General features: G+C 39.4%; 2 protein-coding genes across 11 annotated transcripts in view; one reads left to right on the top strand and one right to left on the bottom strand.

The window, feature by feature from the left end:
- lnx1.L (ligand of numb-protein X 1 L homeolog) overlaps positions 1-13,307 on the top strand; it is a 107,753-nt gene extending 94,446 nt beyond the window's left edge. For all 4 annotated transcript variants that reach the window (XM_018229937.2, XM_018229920.2, XM_018229927.2 and 1 more), the window contains 2 exons: positions 11,112-11,270; positions 12,585-13,307. In XM_018229937.2, coding sequence (XP_018085426.1) covers positions 11,112-11,270; positions 12,585-12,720 — 295 coding nt within the window. In that variant the 3' untranslated portion in view covers positions 12,721-13,307. The remainder of the gene's footprint in view (positions 1-11,111; positions 11,271-12,584) is intronic.
- Positions 13,308-19,644: 6,337 nt separating this feature from the next.
- The window catches only part of fip1l1.L (factor interacting with PAPOLA and CPSF1 L homeolog), a 60,348-nt gene continuing 55,718 nt past the window's right edge, over positions 19,645-24,274 (bottom strand). For 5 of the 7 annotated variants that reach the window (XM_018229846.2, XM_018229864.2, XM_018229888.2 and 2 more), the window contains 2 exons: positions 20,580-20,741; positions 19,645-20,064 (listed from right to left, as the gene is read on the bottom strand). In XM_018229846.2, coding sequence (XP_018085335.1) covers positions 19,917-20,064; positions 20,580-20,741 — 310 coding nt within the window. In that variant the 3' untranslated portion in view covers positions 19,645-19,916. The remainder of the gene's footprint in view (positions 20,065-20,579; positions 20,742-24,274) is intronic. The other 2 variants (XM_018229856.2, XM_018229883.2) reach the window with 1 other exon arrangement.

Below are 24,274 nucleotides of genomic sequence, written 5' to 3'. Positions count from 1 at the left end.
AAGATAAAAACATTTCACACCAATAAGACTAGAAATCCACATCTCGCAATATAATATTGTTCCTTAAACTGTTATTGCATTGCAAATTTTAATTGCGCACTCTTAAGAAGTGCTTGAAGGTGTCGTAATCTTTTGGAGCAAAAATAACGACTTTTTCAGTAAGAAGTTTGATTACAATGACTGCGCATTGGCACAAACTATAAAATTCGCAAACGCTCTTCCACTGTTGGAAGTGGTCGCTAAACAGTTTCCAGGTCCGAAAAAGCTATAATAAATTCGCGCAAATCAAAATTTGTTCGCACAAAAGCATAACTTTTCATATTGCGAATAGTTTTTCCGTAACCTACTTTAATTATATTCCCCCGATAGTATCTGTTGTTTTTAGTTGCAAGGCCCTGAGAAGGCTAGTAATTAAAAAATAGGGTTCTTTTCAGGATCATAGCAATGGAGGAAGCGCATCTAGCAGTTGCTGGGGAGAATTAAGGTGGCCATACACGGATAGATCCGCTCGTTTGGCGATGTCGCCAAACGAGCGGATCTCCCTCCGATATGCCCACCTTGAGGTGGGCAATATCGGGCTGATCCGATCGTGGGCCCTAGGGCCCAACGATCGGATCCTAGCGTTCGCCAAACGGGCGGTCGGATCGCGGGACCGCATCAACGAACAGATGCGGCCGCGATCCGACGGGATTTTTAATCCCATCCGATCGAGATCTGGCCGACTTTCGGCCAGATCTCGATCGGGGGCCCCCATACACGGGCCAATAAGCTGCCGACACGGTCTGTCGGCAGCTTTTATCGGCCCGTGTATGGCCACCTTAAAGGCCCACTGGGGTTATTACTCATAGCAAGTTCATTAGCTATGTACAAAAGACATGATTTTTTTCCCCAAAGGTTTGGGAGACGACCCCAATCAATTTATAGTGATGAGTGAAAATTTTCGCCATGTAAAATTTACGCCTATAGACTCTAATGGGTGAAAAAATTTGTCGTGCAATTTTTTGCGTGTCCGATTTGCCCATCCTTCTGTGCCACAATGACCTTGAGGACACCCAAAGCAAAGTGCAAAGGGGTGGTTCACCTTTTAGTTAACTTTTAGTCTATTATAAACTGGCCAATTTTAAGCAACTTTTCAGTTGGTCTTCATTATTTATTTTATATAATTTTTAAATAATTTGCCTTTTTCTTCTGTCTCTTTCCAACTTTTGAATGGGTGTCACTGACCCCAGCTAAAAAACAAATTCTCTGTAAGGCTACACATTTATTGTTATTGCTATTGTTGCAGTTTCTTATTCAAATCAGCCCATGGTTGCTAGGGTAATTTGGACCCTAGCAACCAGATTGCTGATATTACAAACCAGAGAGCTGCTCAATAAAAAGCTAAATAACCCAAAAAACACAAATAATAAAACATTAAAACCCAATGCAAATTGTCTCAGAATATCAACAAATCTCCTCTTCTTTGGGGCGAACTGCCTCCCCGCCTTCTAGAATGTAAACTGCCGGCAGGATGGCACTCGGCGTGATTAGTTTTCTGAAGTTTCCTCGTAAGACAACTTTGGGCGACTTTGGAAAACGTAGAGATCCGAGTACCAGCCTGTCGATGATTTACATTCTAGCAGGTGGGAAGGCAGGGGAGGCAGTTCGGGGAGATTAGTCAACCCGAAGAAGAGGAGATTTGGAGCCGGGCGAATAATCTCCCCGAATCTGCCTGTGTGTCCTGACCCTTAAACATATACAGAATCCATACAATTGACTCTTGAAGTTCTGTAAGGGAATGTAAGGGAATGCAAGTTGGAGGTAGAAGAAAAGCTTTAGTTACCGTCTCTCTTCAGCTATATTTCTCTTTGCATACACAGCAGTTTCACCCAACATGAGGTAAACCACTGTCTTGTTTCCTAGGTCTGTTGTCTTTGCCAGCAAATTGCAGATATTTATACAGATTTTCAAATGTGGTCATTTGAGACCAGGAAATGCAGTCGTTCTCACTTTATTCTTTATTTTGCAATGAATCTTCCCTGTTAGGAATTCATATTGGATGTTATTACAGTATCACTTGCAAGGGCAGAAAGCACAAGGGAGATGTAGATTCCTTTTCAGGATGTAAATACTTGAAACTTCCCCTTTTCAACAGCCTTCAGATTGGAGTTTATTACAAGTGCTTGGTATGATAGAACTCTCATCTGACTCTTATCTGCAATAAGTTCTGTAATATAATACTTTATGCCATAGCACACGGGGGATTGTGGTCACCATTGCTTTTCCTGAGCAGGATAGGGCTGGGCTGAAGGACCATTTGCCAGGAGCCCCCAAACTGAGAGGTGCCCCCAAGTCAGAGGATGTCAGTAGTGATGCTAGATCATAATGTGCAAATATTGTTTGATATTCATACTATTCATTTAAGTGATGCCCAACTGGTTGTTCCTTGCCTTCATTGGGAAAAGTATGTACTAATTAATGTGATGATGATGGGAATATTTAGCTTAAGCCTTCTGTTACCTTGCCATGGAAACATCAGAAGAGGCTGGCACAAGCCTGGACCCACAAAGTAGTAGAGCCGGAGTCAGATTGTAAAAGGTTAAAAAGTTTATATTTTATTCTCCATAGTTAAGAACCAAGGCCTGATGCGTTTCGTGTCTACCAGGGAAACTTAGTGATAGGCTGTGACTAAGTGTCCCTGGTAGACACGAAACGGCGTCAGGCCTTGGTTCTTAATTATGGAGAATAAAATGTAAGCTTTTTAACTTTTTACAATCTGACTCCCTACTACTTTGTGGGTCCAGGCTTGTGCCAGCCTCTTCTGATGTTTCCTGGTGTCTCCTCCCTTTGCTGAAGGTCTGGGGCATGTGCATCTGGGCCCACCATGCTTAGCGGGAAGCTCATCTAAATGTATCTAATATACTCCATATACTGGTTTTATATTTGTATAGTTGACACTATAAAAGGCCTTGTCACTGTATTCATCCTCCCATGGATAGTCTACATAAAGCTAGATTTATTTTGCTATACTTAATCGCTATCATTTTTCAGTTAAGCTTCATTTTGCATTTTTTTTGGGGGGGGGTAAGGAAGTTTCAGCTTTGTACACTGTCCAGTGGTGATTTGGACCCATTCGTCCAGATATATTTTCTCTCGGTTTTCAGGTTAGTTGGCTGATGCTTGTATACCTCAATGTTCAAATAGTGCCTCGGACTCTCATTACATTGAGATACATTTGACAACATTTGAGTTACTACAGTGTTTATTTGGCTTTGTGTTCCTTGTGCATCCATTTCCCCACAGAATTATCCGCCTGTTTTTAGTTGACCAAAAGAGGTCCTTTAATTCCCTGGCTTTTGTACCATTCCTTCATCTTTTTCCTGCTATCACTACCATGTCTCACTGGTGTGGGCAGTATAGGTCTGGGGGATCCGGGGCCCACTGGGGCTTCCATCTCAGGGGCCCCTCACCTCAGCTGCAACCCCTGCCCCCGCATACCTTGTAATCTTCTGCAACTGCAATCAGGGCCAGGGGGAGGTCAGAAAGCAGCGCAGAGAAGTCTCAGACGGGGAGATGGTCTGGGTCGGTGTCCTGCTGGCTTAGTTCAACCCTCAGCATGGGTCAAAAAGACAGTTGGGGTCATTTATCAAAACTGGGCAAATTTGTCTACAGGCAGCAAACCATGGCAACCAATCAAATTGTTGCATTCAGCCTGCAGCTGCCTGATAAAAATCTAATCTCTGATTGGTTGCTATGAGTTACTGCCCATAGGCACATTTGCCCAGTTATGATAAATAAGCCCAAGTGAGCTCTGCATAACACCGGATTGTATGGGAGGGTGGCACAAATGTGGAACAATGTGGCATCATGTCTGCAAATGTCAGCAAAGGTTTTGTGGTCAGATGAAATCATGATACAATATTTGTGGCGCAAATCTAACACTGCCCACATCATTCCAAGGCTGGATGTAGGTGAAGAAGCATCCCATAAGCAATAACCTCAACATAACTGTTCCACAAACCTGCAAGAATAATTGACCGAAAAGCTGTCAATCCGATCTTTTATTTTTTTTTTTTTAAGTGATTTTTAACGTATAATTGCCAAATGTATCCCTCTCTCGCATGGGAAGACCCTCTAGTTGCGACGAGAACCTCTGGTATATTTCAGCCATCTTGTGACAAAGAGCAGACGGCATTTGTACTTTTTGCAGTATGCCTGGAGCCACAGTTCCATTAGCCACATAGTTCATCTATTCCTGCTCATGTACATTATACACATCTGCTTCTTTTTCAGGCTAGGCCTGTGTGTTGTTTTCTGGTTTCATGTTATTTGCAGTGATGTCTGTCTGGCTACATATACCTGCAGCTGTGTTGAACGTTCCAGTCACATTATTCAATGATAGAAGAGCTTAAGTAGGTTTATAGTCAAACTCAGACTATAGGAATAATTGGAGGCAACGATCAGTCCTTAAAGGGATACTGTCATGGGAGAAAAAAAAATTCCAAAATGAATCAGTTAATAGTGCTACTCCAGCAGAATTCTGTACTGAAATCCATTTCTCAAAAGAGCAAATTGATTTTTTTATATTCAATTTTGAAATCTGACATGGGGCTAGACATTTTGTCAATTTCCCAGCTGCCCCAAGTCATGTGACTTGTGCTCTGATAAACTTCAATCACTCTTTACTGCTGTACTGCAAGGTTGAGTGATATCACCCCCTCCCTTTCCCCCTGCATTAGCCAAACAAAAGAACAATGGGAAGGTAACCAGATAACAGCTCCCTAACACAAGATAACAGCTGCCTGGTAGATCTAAGTACAGCACTTAATAGTTAAAACCCATGTCCCACTGAGACACATTCAGTTACATTGAGAAGGAAAAACAGCAGCCTGCCAGAAAGCATTTCTCTACTAAAGTGCAGGCACAAGTCACATGACTGGGGGCAGCTGGGAAATTGACAAAATGTTTAGCCCCATGTCAGATTTCAAAATTGAATATAAAAAAATCTGTTTGCTCTTTTGAGAAATGGATTTCAGTGCAGAATTCTGCTGGAGCAGCACTATTAACTGATTAATTTTGAAAAAAAAATTTTTTTCCCATGACAGTATCCCTTTAAAAATGTCACAACTTCAAACATTCAGAGGTGGCTTTGCCATTGTAACATTCATGTGGCGTACTAGGTTCACAATAACAATATATGGGATATTTTATCACAACTGAATAACAGATATGGGATCTGTTATCCAGAAAGCTCTGAATTACAGAAGGGCAGTTTCCCATAGACTCCATTTCAATCAAATAATGCAAATTTTTAAAAATTATTTTCTTTTTCTCTGTAGTTATAAAACAGGACCTTGTACTTGATCCCAACTAAGATATAATTCATCATTATTGGCAGCAAAACCAGCCTATTTTAATGGTTTAATGTTTAAATTAATTTTTAGTAGATTTATGGGATGGAGATCCAGATTATGGAACAATCCCTTATCCAGAAAACCCCAGGCCCCGAGCATTCTGGATTAACAGGACCCGTACTTAATGTGGCGTACAGGTGTGTGATCCATTACCCAGAAGGACATCTCCCATAGTTCTCCTCAAATAGTTAAATTTTTTTTAATTATTTCCTTGTTCTCTGTAATAATAGAACAGTACCTTGTACTTGATCCCAATTAAAATATAATTAATACATATTGGTGCAAAACAATCCGGCTGGGTTTGTTTAAAAACTTTTTAAGCAGACTTAAAGCATGGGGATCTAAATCCCGATATCCAGGAAAAACCTCAGGTCCTGAGCATTCTGTATAACAGATCCCATACCTGTATTAAAAATACGATTTTCTGTGGTTAAATATTATATATAAACGTTATGTATTACAATTATGAATTTTTTTTTAATTCAGTTTTTAAAAAAGTTTAGAGTGTTTGAATGAAATATTTCGGTTCTATTTTATTTTTTGAGGGGGTTTTTTGTCCACGTATAATTGAACAGAACAATGTGATCTTCATTTTCAGAACTTTGCAGGATCAAAGTTTTTTTGTGAGTGAGAAAAAGAAATCACTAATGTTAAAAAACTTGAATTCAAAGATGAATAAACATGCCGGATAAAATTCAGTGAAACTGTTTTTAAATTGCCTGGTTAAAAAGGAAATCTTGTTTTTGGGAGGTGGAACAGTCTTATCTAACATTGATTTTCATTGGGAACATTATAGGACTCGTTTATGGTCGCACAAAAATGGATCTTTGCTGCAACTGACTGCGGAAAGTTCAGGGCCATGATACCAACTGAGAATGATTACAAATAATTATGGAGGCACAAATTAACTATTTAGGGATTCAGCCAAATCCTGAACCAAATCGGAACTGGGCAAAGAATGGTTCAAAGGAACTGTGTTCGGAAGAAAATTGCATTTTCTTGTTTGAGTCACATGATTTTAAGAATTTGGTTTGGCTGAATCCAAATCCTGTTAAAAAAAATAATTTTTTTTACTGTATTTATATTTCTAACTATCTCAGTGCTCTGTATACATTAATCCCAGAACTACAGATATAAAGAATATGTTGACTTTGTACAAGCATTATGTGGTTCCTGTTACTCATGAACAGTAATAAAATAAATATTCAGTGCTATTGCAAACTTAAACAGGATTTAAGCCAAATTCTCCATCCCCCATGAAAGGCCTACTTTTTTTTCACCAAATGTAACCGACTCACTCTAGTGCCTGGTGACCTTGATTGTTAACTTATGCGACCTCGCAGGCCTAGGATTCCACATCTGGAATTCTTTTTAGTGTTCCTGCCAAGATGTACATTATGCACTGAAAGCCCATTTCCCTGAACATTAACTCTTCATCCGTCTTTCAGACACTCTCATTTGGAGACCACAGTTTTATATAAAAAAAATCTATTTTTGTTTCAATCTGAATCATTGAGATACAGGCTGCCTTATTGTAAAGCCCTGAGACTTACCAGGCAATATGTGTAATGTTACTGAAATACTTAGTCCTGCTATATTAGGGTTACTATCTCTATTCTATTTCACTATACATTACATTCAAAAACATTTTTAAAAAGGCGGGGTGGGGGGTTCTCAGGCGGTTCTGGAAAACTGCTTATGAATCAAGTATGTAATATAAACCTTTTTATTGCGTTGCAATTTATAACTATTGGGCATTGTGGCATTCTTGTATCGTTTCCAGATTTTTTACCTTAATTGTCCTTTTAGGTATATTTTTACGGGGGGGGGGGGTCTACTGTATAAAAGTACCATAAATATGGATCAGCTGTAAACTTTTAGGAACAACGGTATTTCATTTTGCACATAAAGCACATAAAGCAGAGGCTCTATTATCTGGAAAGCTAAAGACCTAGGGTTTTCCAGATAAGGGATCTTTCCATAACTTGGATCACGCATACCTTAAAGGGGTTGTTCACCTCTGCATTAACTTTTAGTATGATTTACAACTGATTTTCATTTTTATTATATGTGTTTTTTGAGTTATTTAGATTTTTATTAAGCAGCTCTCCAGTTTGAAATTTCAGCAGTCTATTATTTGAATAAGAGACTGGAGTATGAATAGAAAACACCTGAAAGAATAGAAAGATGAGTAATAAGTAGCCATAGCAGTACATTTGTAGCCTTACAGAGCATTTGTTTTTTAGATGGGTCAGTGACCCCCGTTTGAAAGCTGGAAAGAGTCAAGAAGAAGGCAAATAATTTAAAAACTATTAATAATGGAGATTAATTGAGAAGTTGCAAATAATTGGTCATTTTGAAGAAAAATGAAGTCCTTTTTAAAAACTAGAATGATTTGAGCACAATGGACTTTATAGGAGATCTATAATTTGGATATTTATGGATAACAGATTTCCAAATAAGTAAGATTCAGTAGGATTGAGGTCCCTGTCCTGTAGAGCTTACATTCTAAGTGGGTGGATAACATACAGGCACACATAGAATGGCAAAGTGCACAGAGGTTTGGGCATTGGCCCTTAAGTTTGTAGACTGGACCTGATATGGTTCTAGTGCTCCAAAAGGTTTGGCTTGGGGATTGCAGTCACTTTTGCATTATTGAATTAAATAAGCTGAAACTCCTGAAACTATTAGTAGAATGACTACTATGGCAATATTCTCAGATACTCATAACCTTGTTATGGGCTAAAGGGGTAAGTTGTAACATGCTAAAAGAGAAGGGAAGGTCCTATTATAAATACCAAAGTGAATGAAATGAGAAGGAAAGGTCCAATCCATGGTGATGCTAAGGGGCATATTTATCAAAGGTCGAAGTTAAAAAAAACTTCGAACTTCTAATTCAAAAAGATCAAACGGAGGTCGAAGTTTTTTTGGGGTCGAAGTGGGCCGAGATCGTACTTAGAATCATATGATTGTACTTAGATTCAAAGTTTTTTAACTTCGATCTTCGATCTCCCAAACTCCCCCAATTGTCTCCATACAGGTTCTAGGAGATCCCCCATAGACTAAAATAGAACTTCGGCAGCTTTTAGGTGGCGAATGGTCGAAGTCGAAGTTTTAAAGAGACAGTACTTCAAAAAAATTCGACCTTCAAATTTTGACGTTTTTTTCAACTTCGAATCGAATTATGACTATTCCCTAGTCGAAGTACACAAAAAATAGCTTGAAATTTGAAGTTTTTCACTTCGAAACTTCACCTCGACCTTTGATAAATCTGCCCCTAAGTGTTAGGGCACCCCCAAGGATTGTAATGACTTACCTGATACCCTGGGTCAGTGCTCATGTTAGCAGAAAACTGCACCAGCTTAGGGTTCTTGCAAGTAATCGATCCTCTTCCTCCCTTCTCTCCTCGCAATCCAGCTGACGACGGAGATGGCTTTTTTGTTATATGCATGTGCACCTGCACAAGGAAGAGGATATGGGCTAGTGCTGTTTTTTGTAAGCAGGAGCACCAGCCTGGGGTATCGGGTAAATCATTTGTCCTTTGGGGGGTGCACTAACAGTTGGCATTGCCCATGGATTGCTCTAAACCATAAAGGGGAGCTTGGACACCAAAAAACAAGTCTAAAAAGCTCTTCTAAAGTTTACTATGATAACATCATTAACTTGAAGTAATTTAGAATTTTAATCATATACTGTATGAATACAGTTAGAATTTGCCAATAAAATGGTCAATAATGCCCATGTGCCCAGTGCTTTTTTGGTAAACCCTCAGATTACGTAATATGTTTAAGACTTCCCTGGAAGAGTATTGATTCTTGGAAGCACCAAATGTCCTGACGTGCAAGAATCTGCTATTGCAGGAGAACTTGTTTTTCCAAGTGCCACTTGCTGATTAAGAGCAGAGGAGCGGAGCTGCTGGAGGTCAGTCTTCTTGTTATGACTTGGGGGGCTGTAACAAGATGCATATGTAGTGCATGTTCATAGTAAAACCCCATGCTTTTATCAGTCCTGCACAATAAACTTAACATTAAATTCAACAAGAATTTTCAGTGGCCCAGCATCCTGTTTTTGTATTTGGAAATGTCTACAAATTGCATTACATTCTCCATTATGATTACCTGCTGCACCAATGCTATCCAACTTCAGACCCTCTAATCTCAACATGGCCCCCGGCCGCCCTCCAACCACAGACAATTCTATTTGTATGAAATGTATGAAATGCTCAATTCCTAATAATATTATCATGAAGCGAAATCCTTTCTTCTGGTTCGGTCCTCAGACTGTTTAGTGCAACCAAAGTTTCTAGTCTCGTTCTACACAGAGGGCTTAAATGCATAACTCACACCTTTTTTTTTTTTAAATTATGTTTTATTGGCACCAATAAGACATTTAATACAGCATGGACCTTTAAGGAATTGGGGGGAAAAATTAAAAGTTATCAAGAAAACAGCAATCCAGTATAAGGTAGACAAAACACATGAGATACCTATTACATTCACAGTTTCTGCAGAAGACCTTATAAATATAATAATTTTTTGGAGTAAATTGTGTATAAAAGGCATGAACTCTGTAATACCCTCTTGTCTTGCACCATTTGATGGCGTCACATTACATCCATAAAAGCTGGGGCAGTACTTACAGGGACATCTGGCATTTAATTTTGAATACAACAAAGATATGCATAGTCTGACACCATTTGCAAGTGTGTTTCTTTTTCAACATTTTTACAAAAGGTACAGATAACGTTTTAAAGACACCAACATGTATGTGTGTTTAGTGACATTGTTTGTATGTATTCCTAACACTATTGTCTATCCCATGCTTCCTCCAAACCCTTACTCTGGGATCATCTCTAACAACCTCTGTCCAAAAATAAGGACCCAAAAGGTGTTCTCAAAGCATCCTTATTAGTATCCCATGCATCACTAAGCTCAGTGAAAGGGTTATGGAAGAAGGCAAGGCAGGGAAAAGGGATTCCCATACTAGAGTCTGTGATAAAGGAAACCCAGAGGCTGCAAGGAGCTCTGAATGTTCTTACTCGGGCCCATAGTGTTATACAAAAGCAGCATTTATGTGAGTGAGTAAGAATAGAATATTTGGGCAAATACAGTTGGCAAAGCATATACATTGTGCATGGAAGGGATATTAGGTGGCCAGGATTTTTTTTTAATGTTGGCTTTCTTTGTGGTCTCAAATATTCTAGAAAGCCTCATTATAATGCCCACATAATCTCCTGTTCACTGTTCTTTGGATTATGTTTAGTTATTGCCAGATAACCTTGAGAAGAGTGTCAGACCATTTAATCCATTCCAACTCCAGTCTCAAGCTCCGCCATTTGTCCTTGTTGCATAAATAATGTATTTTTGTGTTTAATTAAAAAGATAAACTTTCAAGCAAAAAGGTTTCCAAGGTGAGAGTCTGGGAGGACATTGAGGGCAGTGACCAAACTTGCAGTGAACTTTATAACCACAATAAGAATTGGCACCTTCTGCCTGTACCGTCCCTACTGCCTGTAAGCTTTGAATTCCAATATGTGAAATCAGGATTTGTACATTATTACCAAACAAACTTCATAAAAATAGACTCTACCATAAGTTTCACATAAAGAGAAAAACAGGTTAATAAAGTGTATATGATATTAACTGGTGCTGGGCAGAATCTGACACAAACAACAAGTTGGTTAATCAGCAAATAATGTTTTTTGTGTGTCTCTTGCAGCTATTTGTACAGCTGTAAAGAGGTCGTGCTGAGGAGGAATACTGCTGGAAGCCTGGGATTCAGCATAGTGGGAGGTTCTGATGACTGCAGCAGGATCAAGCCTTTCTTTATTAAATCCATACTAGAGGGGACACCAGCTTATCACGATGGAAGAATCAGGTAATGCATTTATCATTAATTAAATCCACCCATGGTTCACGGGTCTAGTAATTGTATTGGCCTTGAAAACCGGTTGTAGTTGTCCTATGTATTCAAGGTCCAAACTGTGCCTAGCCTCTATGAGTATTGTCCAAATGTATTGATATTATTTGTACGATTAGTTTATCTTCGTACACATTGATAACTTCATCTACAGTTGGTTCACTGTACTGTCCTGCCCTGGGAGGGAAAGTGGGGACAAGTCTTGACTCTTATCCCTAGGCCCAATCGCTGGAAATTGAGGGGAACAAGATCATTACTCAGATATAACAAAATGCATATTGTAAATAAAAAGGTCTTTTAGAAGGGTGATAAGTGTCATACAGATTAAGCGCTCTTGGATAACCCTTATTAAAGGGGTTAGAGTCCTGCAGCGGGTCGGGTACCCGTGGGTTAACCGCAAAAAAGCAGGTACCCTGCTCAATGACGGTAGGATTTTCAGGTGCGGGTATATATGCGGGTTGCGGGTTGGGTTGCGTGTCTCATCTAAATTTCTTATCTTGTGTTATATTGTCTATATTTAAGTCCTTTTAAAATTTTACAAAACTTGTTTTTGCCCCGCTCACTTTTGATGTCACTTCCAGTTTCCAGCAACATCACTTCCTGTTTGATGGTGGCCAGCGGGTTTCAGGTCAGGTTGCGGATAAGGCAGTTGTGGTTCAGGTCCGGGTCTTAGAAAATTGTTCCGCACAGGACTCTAAAAGGGATTATTTGCCTTTAAATTCACTTTTAGTATGATGTAGTGAATGATATTCTGAGACCATTTGCAATTGGCTTTCATTTTTTATTATTTGTGTTTTTTGAGTTTTAAGCCTTTTATTCAGCAGCTCTCCAGTTTGTAATTTCAGCAATGTCAATGCTACAGTACAAATTACCCCAACAACCATGCATTGATTTGAATAAGAGACTTGAATATGAATAGGAGAGGCATGAATAGAAAGATGAGTAATAAAAATCAGCAATAACAGTAAATTTGTAGCTTTACTGAGCATTTGTTTTTAGATTGAAAACTGGAAAGAGTCAGAAGAAGAAGGCAAATAATTAAAAAGCTATAAAAAAAAGAAAAAATGCCAATTAAAATGTTGCTTAGAATTAACCATTCTATAACATACTAAAAATGAACTTAAAGGTGAATCACCCCTTTAAGCCACGGTATGACTCTGTTATGAAGTTCAGCAGAAGGGAGCAAAACAACCCAGCAATATACTTTTAATATACTGTCTATATGTTCCAAGACCTATAACTTTATTGTGACTGTCTAATATTTCTTCACAGATGTGGTGACATCCTTCTTGAAGTAAATGGAAGATGCACGTCAGGGATACCATACAACTCCTTAGTGAGGATGCTGAAAGAAATAAAAGGAAGAGTTGTTCTCACCATAGTGTCATGGCCTGGATCCTACTTGTAGGAAGTCAACAGGACACCAGAGAAACCTCCATCCCTAGCAAAGGGTTTAGTTTACAGAAGTGATGTTCCTGTACTACACATTCCAGATGAAACACCAGTTGCTTCTAAGAGTATTTGCCGTCTCAACACTTGCATCGTTCATCTGTTTTGGGTATAAATGGACACTGACGTGTAACGTGTGCATGTAAGGACTTTCACCCTTGGGACCCCACAGGTAAAACTGCTTGTCCACCTGCATCACAACCCCTAGAATTGCTTAGATGCGCTTTATATGTTAATTTGTCGTCCGCTCGTCTTCCAAGTGTCGGCGAGTAAATATCACACGCTAGTAATGCTGGTTGTGTCAAAATTGCAGCTCTGTAAACGTAATAGCTTTCAATTAGCCACCGTGTATGTTGGTCAGCTGACTGTAACATTTGTGATGCGTTTAACGTAAGTTTACGGCATGGAGAGGATGAAGAAAGGAGTGGTTCACCTTTAATTTAAATTTTAGTATTTTATAGAATGGCTAATTCTAAGTTAATTCTTTTTTTTATATAGTTTTTTAATTATTTGCCTTCTTCTTTTGACTCTTTCCAGCTTTCAAATGGGGGGGGTCACTGACCCCATCTAAAAAGAAATGCTCTGTAAGGCTACACATTTATTGTTATTGCTACTCCCTTATTCATATTCCAGTCTCTTATTCAAATCAATGCATGGTTGTTAGGGTAAATTGGACACTGGCAACCAGACTGCTGAAATTGCAAACTGGAGAGCTGCTGAATAAAAGGTTAAATAACACAAAAACCACAAATAATAAAAAATTAAATCCAACCGCAAATTGTCTCAGAATATCCCTCTCTACATCATACTAAAAGTTAATTTAAAGGTGAACAACTCCTTTAAGAAAAATCCTCTATGAAAGTACTTGCCATAAGAGGAGAGACTGGTAGTAAGTGTGGGCAGCTTGGGGTACTCAGCAGAACTTCGCCTGCCCGGCTGCTTTCAGTTTCTAATTGATACCGTCATGTCACATGCCATATTTATACACCATTAAGCACCAGCAACTCTCCTATCTATTGTCTGGATAAAGTCTGCTCATTCTACCAAACAACTGATTTCATAGACTTGGTTTTTGAATTGAAAATGGTAAGATTCTGGGACAGAATTCAGAATTGTCTCCTTCTTTCATTTACAAGCTGATCCAACTCCCCCATAGCAGCAATGTTATACATTTATAATTCTTTCCTAGATGAGAGTTGCTCTTGACCCTTACGCCAGACTAGGAAAGTCTGAAATACTGGTGCCACCAAGTTTACAGCTTGCCAAATGTTCAATATTGACTTGGAAATATTGATAAAATACTGCGTTCTGCCAAAAATCACCACCAAAACTACTGCCTCTGAGCTTGGAACCTCACCTCTTTGTATTTAACCTGCTACACGTTCATTTCATTTTCTGTTTGTGACGTTCGACTGAATGAACATTTAAATTATTATCTGAAGAGCATTTTATTATTATTATTATTAGCAGTAGTAGTAGGGTTTTTTTCTACTGTATTTCTAACGTCTTAACCTTTCAGAACAGGTTCACGTAAAAGCAGAAGGCAAGGCTACAATGATACTGTTTTCTACTGTTACTTTAACAAACACTTTTAAGATAAATATGTAATAAAATATGATCAAGTAATAATATACCCCTGCTGTAATATATAGATATATTTGGGAACTAGTGCACTTAAAGGGGTGGTTTATCTTTACATTAACTTTTAGTATGTTATAGAATGGCTAATTTTAAGCAAATTTTCACTTAGTATTAATTTTTTCTTTATTGGTTTTTGAATAATTTGCCTTCTTTTCTTTCTGTTCTGTTCTAAAAACAAATGCTCTGTAAGGCTACACATTTTTTGGTATTGCTACTTTTTATTACTCGTCTTTTTATTCTGGCCCTCTCCTGTTTGTATTCCAGCCTCTTATTCAAATCAATGCATGGTTGTTTAGGTCACTTGTGCCCTGGCAACCAGATTGCTGAAATTACAAACTGGAGAGCTGCTGGATAAAAAGCTAAATAACTTAAAAAATAGGGATGCACTGAATCCACTTTTTTGGATTCGGCCGAACCCCCGAATCCCTTGCGAAAAGATTCGGGCCAATACCGAACCGAATCCAAACCCTAATATGCATATGAAATTTGGGGTGGGAAGGGGAAAACATTTTTTACTTCCTTGCTTAGTGACAAAGAGTCACTTGATTTCCCTCCCCGCCCCTAATTTATATATGCAAATTAGGATTCGGATTTGGTTCGGCCAGGCAGAAGGATTCAGTCGAATCCAAATCCTGCTTAACAAGGTGAATCCGGAACCGAATCCTGGATTTGGTGCATCCCTACTTTATAACCACAAATAATATAAAAATGTAAACCAATTGCAAATTGTCTCAGAATATCACTCTCTATTTCATACTAAAAGTTAATTTAAGGGTAAACAAACCCTTTAATAAAAATTCAGATTTTTCGTCAATTAGGGATGCACCGAATCCACTCTTTTGGATTCGGCCGAACCCCCGAATCCTTTGTGAAAGATGCGGCCTAATACTGAACCAAATCCGAACCCTAATTTGCATATGCAAATTAAGGGTGGGAAGAGGAAAACATTTTTACTTCCTTGTTTTGTGGCAAAAAGGCACACGATTTCCCTCCCCGTCCCTAATTTGCATATGCAAATTAGGATACGGATTTGGCCGAATCCAAATCCTATTGAAAAAGGCCGAATCCCGAACCGAATCCTGGATTCAGTGCATCCCTATTTTCAATGAATCACTTAATTGCACTAGTTCCCCAAAGAGTACGGTACTTTTTTGGTTTATACTTCATTTTTTATCAGCACCCGGGACAGCTGACCTATTTAGTAAAAGGCAGTGCTCCTCTCTGTCCCTATATAGGAATATAAAAAGCCACTGATAGATTAGGGTCATGACGCTCTAAAGATGACTTTTAATACCTTTATATGTAAATGTATGGGTAAATAATTTTTATGACCTATAAGTTTCAATAAGTCAATAAGTTTATAACTGGGATTCTTAGCCTTTTGGTCAGGACCCAAAACAGGTGCTGTTCATGGTGGGTCTTCATGAACCCCCTAGAATAAAGTTTTTCCTACAACCGACAATCATAATAAACATACACTGATGACCGTAACCAGTCTATGGCTTCATGTGTGTCCCCTGAGCAACCTGCTAAGAAACACTGCTTTATAGGGGAATATCTTACAGGTCACTGCTACTATGATGAGATTTTACATCAAAATATGACCTGGTCAATGGGATTTCAGTGGGTCAGAAGAATGCCGTTAAGTGAGACCAAGATGCTGTGTTAACTAACAGCTAAGCTACTGCCTAAACAAGCCCAGGAAAACACAGCCCATATGTATGTTTTGGATACGTTAATGGACTGATACAATTTTAAACATTGTAGCCACCCCCATACACATACAATGATGGACATATGCAGCTTAGGTTATTGTTTGATATTTTACTATGAAAAACACCTGAACATAAATCCAACGTAGAAACAGACGTAGGTCCATGTAGAACGTATCCCCATTGCTTCTGCCATTTGTACTTTAATGTGCTACTGACCTTGTTACATTCTTAGTGTTTAATGTAAAGAATGATGTACAAATGTATATTAATGTATCATGTTATAATGACTTATAGAAGTGTAAGAAATCTATAGTGTATCCTATAAACCGAGGATGTAGTCCTCCGAATCTTGTCGACTTACAACTCCCAGAACCCTATATCTAATTGCAACAAGATGTGCAGCTCCACAAGTTGTACATCCCGGTCTAACACTAAAGGTGCAAGGATGCAAATTGCAGACACAATCACAATCTTATTTCAAAGAATTAACAACATGAATCTGCCAGGCGAACACTCGCCCAGTCGTGCCTCACTACTTTCCTTTTCAGTAACAAATTCTCCTCGCACTTTCTCTAGTCTCTTGTGGGTCAGTTTCCCCCGCAGTGTCGTTTTGTAATTGTGACGTGTGGGTTCCAGTTGTTACGTCATCAGCCACTGAGAATATTTTTCTAATCTAGCAAAATAAAAATAAAGGGTTTCTACAGAGTCAGGATCCATGTTTCAATATGTCTCTCAGTTGTTAATAAGAGTATTTTTTTGTAAAAGTATTGTTTCTTAAAATGTGTCAGTGAATATAATTTTTGCTGTCAATAAAAGTGGACTTCATTTATATTCTAAACTCTGGCGTGTTATTGACAATGACTTGCCGCACAGTAGCACGGCGGTTATAGTGTGTTGAGACCTGGGTTCTATTCTCACCAGGACAGTCGGGAGTTATATATAAAGAACTAGAATTAACAAAAACACTAGTGCCGCACCAGTGGACTTCAGGCAATAGCTACGAGCATCACTTACTGCCTTTGAGTATTTGGCTTTTTTTTTTTTTGCTGCACTTTATTCCTTAAAGTGATCCTCAGGATTGTGAATAAATGATAAACTGAATATATGCTGCTCACCAGGGGCGTAACTAGAGAGGAAGCAGACCCTGTGGCTGCAGGGAGGCCCAGAAGGTTATAGGGGTCCCACAAGGCCAAAATAAAGAGCAATTTCGACATATATTGGGTGTCGTGATGCGTGGGCTGGCCCGGTACCTGTGGGTTGGGCAGGTGGGTCCGAGTTGATCTCTTCTTCCTGCCCACAGTCTTGCACTGCCGACTAACGACTTCCTTTTTTTTATAGACGCAAGCCTTATAACCCGCCCCTTTTTGTGACATCATCGGTGGGGCTATAAAAGGAACCCGGAAGTCACGGGTGAGTTAGGGTCGAAGAAAACCCGACCTGCACATCACTAGTTGGGGGCCCCATAATGAATTTGCTGTGGGGCCCAATGACATCTCATTACACCACTGCTGCTCAGTCAATAGCCATAGACCGAACTGCAAAGTAGAACTAATTCAAAACAGACAATAAGAAACCTAAATGCAAAAGTGTCCTCTCTGGTGTACTTAGAAGCCTCGAACACCCAGTACACAATTTGTCTGACCCCTACTTGCCGTCACCCACTTGCCTGCAAGTTAACGGCCGCAATATTCTTTTCTAATCTAATAATGTTTTTTGTACCGTGTTAGCCCGTTGAAAAAGGTATTGGGTAAAATGGATTCAATGGGAGCTGATCTTCTGGATAAAGTGTTTCTGGACAACGGATCCCATACCTGTGCACAGTTGCACCACCTACTGCCGTCTGTAAGAAAGCCAAGTTCCCTTAGGGCTGCTGTTATAAGGTAATAATGATCTATGTGTATCTCTTTTGGAGGCGGCTTCTCTTTCTTTCGATTAGAAAAAGGGTAGAACTTTTGATATTAAGCATAAAAAAGTGGTGTAAAGGTGATTCCTTTATTGGCTAACCAAGATGATAATCACGAGCCAAAATACAGCTTGCTGTGATTATCATCTTAGCCAATAAAGGTCCTAGTTTGGGTAGATTCATTCATGGATCTGGTAGCAGCTACACATAATCCAATTTCTGTAAACACATAATAGGAATGGAAGGGTCAACTATATGTCCTGGTGTATGTGGACACCGCTTCTATTTAATGTAACTGGCAATTTCAGCCATGGCATCATACAATGGGGTATATCTATCAAAGAGTGAAGTCAGAGATCACCACAGTCCACTAGAGTGAAATTCCGCCACTCTCCATTCATTTCTATGGGATTTTTAAGAGTTTTAATCAATGGGTGAAAGTTCAGTGAAAGGAGCGGAATTTCACTGTGGTGATCTCTAACTTCGCTCTTTGATAAACATAACGCAAAGAGGTTCTTGAAAATTCCAACCGTTTGGGGAAGAGCCTTTCCAGTTTCAGCAGGATAATAACTGCACAAAGTAAGGTCCATACAGAATGGGGGTACAGTGATGGGAGTGGAAAAACTCCACTGCGCAAAGTTCTGACATCAACACAACTAAACAACCGTGGGACAATTGGAACTGTGATGGGTGCCAGGTCTGATCCCCAAAATCTGTGCCCAACCCCTTACATATGAATGAAAGCAGAGCTTCCCAGATAAGTGAGGCTAAAGGCTGTTTTAGCAGCAGGGAGTGGACCAACTTCATACTAATAACCTTTTGTTATGTTGGGACAGGCAAATGTCCACATACTTATAGTGTACATAGAAACCAGTGCAGCATGAATGCACATCTAAACTGTGGACTACTCATAGTGTTTGTGGATTTTGTATGAATCTGGTCAGGGAGACTCCGACTGCATTACCCGCTCACAATTCATATGGCATAACTAAATTCACAGCACATTGCCTTGTGTATTAAGCTAGGGGGTGAATAGAAGCATGCTTCAGATATAGATGAATATCTTGAGGAACCCTTAGCAGATTATAACAGTGTCACTAGGATATATAGGTCTGCATGTCAGAGAACAGCTTAAAGGAGAAGGAAAGCTACCAAAGCAGTTTATTGCCAATAGATTAGCAACAATAGTGCAACCTATACGACTTATTCTGCAGAATTCTGAGTAAACAGCTCTAGAAGCTCTGTCTGTTTGGATAGCAGCTGCCATATTAGTTTGGTGTGACATCACTTCATGCCGGAGTCTCTCCCTGCTCACTCATAGCTCTGGGCTCAGATTACAGCTGGGAGGGAGAGAGGAGCAAACTGAGCATGCTTAAGCCCTAGCCCTGGAGGTTTAAGACGAAAACAGGAAGTCTGATACAGAAGCCCATGAGTACACAATAGAAGGAAAGAAATGACGTGTTTCTTTTGACAGAGGACTCAGAGCAGCATTACTTTGAGGGTTTACTGGTGTATTTATATAGGTCTTTCTGATAGTTTTCCTTTTACTTTAAGCACCTTTAGATACCTTAGAAACCAGTGCGGCGCTTTCATTTTGTCACACACAAATGACAACAGCAAACAATTTAGAATCAATTTTTTTTTACTAAACAGATGCACATCAAAACAAAAGACTGCGAGACAGAAATTGTTCTTCATCTAAACAGAGAAAACAAAGTGTATTTTTCAGAAAAACAAAAATTTTTTCCAATTTGAAAACAAGTGAACAAAAAGTTTTTTGTTTTTTTTAACTGGGGAAAAAGAATGATATTTTCAACACTAATGTAATGGCTTCAGGAACTCAGTGCAGGTTTGTTAAAAACAGAAGTTTTTGCACAAAACTTGGGTCATGCGTGCCTAATCGGCATTGGTGGATTCAACACTTTCGGATTCCTGCACGGCTTCGGTCCCTGCATCTTTGCCTTCTTTGCTTCTTTTGGACTTTTTGTGTTTGTGTCTTCTGTGACTGTCGCCCTCTTCGCTCTCGTGGCGGCGCCTGCTGCTGCTAAGTACAAAGAAGAGACATCAATATGGAATATATCAGTCATATCTAAAAACATGTACATTAGGGGGCAGATTTAACAATTTGAATTTTCACGTTTTTTTTATGGTTAAAACTGTCAAATTCCACAAGGGAGTTATTCAAATTCGATTTGAGTTTTTCAAGAAAATCGAATTAGATTTTTGAGATTTATCATATTCTGGCCCTTGGAACTCAAAATCGACTATTCGCCACCTAAAATTGTCATTGAATTGCTGTTTAAGTCAATGGGAGACGTCCAGGGATCAATTTGGAGTTGTTTGCAGCCTTCCTGACATTTTAATTTTTTCAGCTAAAAAAACTAGAATTGAGTTTTTAAAATTTGATTCGAGTTTGATTCGAGTTTTTGGGTCGATTCACCCGAGTTTAAAAAATTTTATTTTTAGAATAAATTTCGATTGGTCGAATTTCAAGTTCATGTGAGTTTTAAAAAAAAAAAAGAGAATTAAAAGTAACAAGAGAGCAAATGAATGTAGTACCTTCGGGATGATTTGTGACGGGACGACTCCTCTTTCTCCTTCTCCCGATGTCTCCTTTCCCTGTGTCTTTCCTCCTTTTCTCTGCTGATTCTTTCTCTGTGACGCTCGTAGCTCCTTTCTGTTCGCTCGTTATACTCCTTGTATCTGTATCGCTCTTCCTCACTGTGGGAAAAGAACAGAGTAAGAACAGAGGCAAAAAATAAATCACAGGCCGGGCAACATGGCAGGATGCTCAGTGCAGGTGTTAATGGTTATTTTATTCAGATAATCATCTGTACAAAGACACAGGGGTGGGACTAAGAATGAAAGAAAAATAATTTAGCCACTAGGGCAGAACCTCGGGCCCATACCCAGGCACAAGATTCCTAGAACAGATGCTGAGCCCATTAGCCGTTCCCTATTCCCAGAATACATACATTAGACAGCCTGTGGCAGAGAGTGGGATTTGGCAGTGACATTACCTTTACTGCAAGGAAGCCTCTTAAATAAGCTGTAAACATTTGGGGGAAAGTGATTCATGAGGTATTAGAGGGGTCAATAAGCAGGGTCAAGTCAGTGGGAAAATTTAACCTTTAAAGGGATTCTGTCATAGTTTTTAGAATGTATTTTTTATTTCTAAATTACACTGCAAATAATTCACTCTACAATATAAAATGTCATTCCTGAACCAGCAAGTGTAGTTTTTTAGTTGTAATATTGGTGTGTAGGCGCCATCTCAGGTCATTTTGTCATGTGCTTTCAGAAAGAGCCAGCACTTTAGGATGGAACTGCTTTCTGGCAGGTTGTTGTTTTTCCTACTCAATGTAACTGAATGTGTTGCAGTGGGACCTGGATTTTACTATTGAGTGCTGTTCTTAGATCTACCAGGCAGCTGTTATCTTGAGTTAGGGAGCTGTTATCTGGTTACCTTCCCATTGTTCTGTTGTTAGTAGGGATGCACCGGATCCACTATTTTGGATTCAGTCAAACCCCCGAATCCTTTACGAAGGATTCTGACGAATACCAGCGCATATACCACATATGTAAATTAGTATTCGGTTTGGCAGAAGGATTGCTAAAAAAGGCAGAATCCCAGATTTGGTACATCCCTAGATGTTAGGCTGCTGGGGGGGAAAGGGAGGGGTGATATCACTCCAACTTGCAGTACAGTAGAAAAGAGTGACTGAAGTTTATCAGCACAAGTCACATGACTGGAGGCAGCTGGGAAACTGACAGTATGTCTAGCCGCATGTGAGATTTCATAGAAATGTAAGAAAATCTGTTTGCTCTTTTGAAAAACTAGTTTCAGTGCAGAATTCTGCTGGAGCAGCACTATTAACTGATGCGTTTTGAAAAAAAAAAATCTCCATGACAGTATCCCTTTAAACAAGGATCCACTTCTGGGATTTTCTTCTCATCTTCCATCCCGTGCCTACATATGAAGATGCAGAAAACGAGGCCAAGGATTTGACTGAGATGCCAAATGTGTATATTTTCTGTAAGTAGGAACCTTAGGGCATTGAAGTTGATGGGCTTTGTAGTGTTTGCACGTAAGAGAAGGAGGAATAGAAAGACATCCAGATGATCAGACCTAATGCTCAGCCCAGGGGAATGACACATGTTACACACACAACATTAATACAATCATTTGCATTTCTCATAAAACCATGTGAGTTTTTACAGCATGTAAATTACCTCTAAGGGCATGGGCACGTGTTTTTACGGCATGCTTTTTTAAAAAGACCGACCCTGCATAAATACACTAAACATAGTGCTGCCGGAATTGCGCACATTTACGCGGCGGTCTGTCTTTATAAAAAAAACGCGCCATAAAACCGCACGTGTGTCCATGCCCCAATGGGCAACAAAGGCTTTTTTCCATCTATTATCCAGAAAGCTCCGAATTACAGAATGGTCGTCTCCCATAGACTCCATTTTATCTAGGGATGCACCGAATCCCCTTTTTTTGGATTCGGACGAATACTGAACTGAAGCCTAATTTGCATATGCAAATTAGGGGTGGGAAGGGGAAAACATTTTTTTCTTGTTTTGTGACAAAAAAGTCATGTGATTTCCCTCCCACCCCTAATTTGCATATGCAAATTAGGATTCGGTTCTGCTGGGCCATAGGATTCGCCCGAATTTTGAATCCTGCTGAAAAAGGCTGAATCCTGGACGAATCCCAAACCGAATCCTGGATTCAGTGCATCCCTAATTTTATCCAAATAAATAATAATAAATGTCTATGATCCAGTATTCACCCACTCGGAGATACTCAGTGGTACAATCCTCCTCCCAGCTACAGTAACACAGGTTACACACAGGTTACACAAGAGTAAACACATTCTCCCAGAGACCACAGAGAAGAAGAACAAGTCATTCATTAGATCCTTTGTTCAAGCACAACATCTGTGATAAAATGCAAATAGAAGCAGCTGACTGGTGGGAAGGGGAAGGAAGCTTCACCCCAAGAAGCGTAGGGGGGAAAAGTAAACACTATTGGAACAGGTTGAAATCAGATGTCCTGGACTGGAAATGTGGAGGTGATAACTGTTAACACTAGAAAGCCACCAAACAGTTACCACACCCATCTGGCACAAATAACGGCTCTATGGGATTTACAGTAATCTAGCCATTAATGGTACTAGTTATACTGTATTAAAGGGCAAATAATAAGGATGCACTGAATCCAGGATTTGGCCTAATCCTTCTGCCCGGCCGAACCCTAATTTGCATATGCAAATTAGGGGCAAGGAGGGAAATCACGTGACTTTCTTCACAAAACAAGGAAGTAAAAATTATTTTCCCCTTCATATGCATATGCAAATTAGGATTCGGAGGAATCTTTTGTGAAGGATTCTTGGGTACGGCTGAATCCAAAACGGTGCATCCCATGCATATGATCCCCAAGATATAACTTTGAAAATGGGATTCTAAGCAACAATCCAATATGCGTTAAGTACAACTTTAAAACTACTAGAAATGCTTAATGACTGCGTATTGGAACGTTGCTTATGATATCAGTTCAGATTTCTATGTCAGTGTGACTATACGATGGCAATACATGTTTGTTGAGGTCTGATGGGTCTGTAGCACAATTATGATTGTATCATTAGACTGGTTCTATAGAGTAGACGTAGCAGCTTTACAGTAGTGAACAAGGCAGCTTTGCTTCAGGGAGTCAGTTAGTCAGGGGGCACCAGTGCAACTCCATTTTGAAACAGTGTCCAAGACTGTCCATTGGTTTAAGATGGAGGATTTGAATGAGCCACTGTAGGACAGTCAGTTTTTGTTCTTCAGCAACATTTTTAGATTGTATGCTCTCTTGCCCATGGTTCTTTTAACTCTTGTATCTTTTTGTATATAATCTTTATGTTCAATGTACACACCCATTTATTGTACAGCGCTGCAGAGTATGTGGATACTTTATAAATAAATAATAATATAATCCCATATAAGGTATGGGATCTGTTATCTGGAAACACGTTATGCAGGAAGTTCAGAATTACAGGAAGGCTATCTCCCATACACTCCATTTTATCCAAATAATCCCAATAATTTCGTTTGTCTCTTTAATGAGAAAACAGTACAGGTATTGGAAAGTGGCTATTGTACAACCTGTGAAATGCGCACAGATCCTTAGGTATGGGACCAGTTATCCACAATGCTTGGGACCTAGGGTTTTCCAGATAACAGATCATTCTGCAATTTGGATC

Source organism: Xenopus laevis, chromosome 1L (genome assembly GCF_017654675.1).
Source record: "Xenopus laevis strain J_2021 chromosome 1L, Xenopus_laevis_v10.1, whole genome shotgun sequence".
Taxonomy (NCBI): Eukaryota; Metazoa; Chordata; class Amphibia; order Anura; family Pipidae; genus Xenopus; species Xenopus laevis.
The sequence above is the reverse complement of the archived record's forward strand: the minus strand, read 5'-3'. Positions and strand labels throughout refer to the sequence as shown.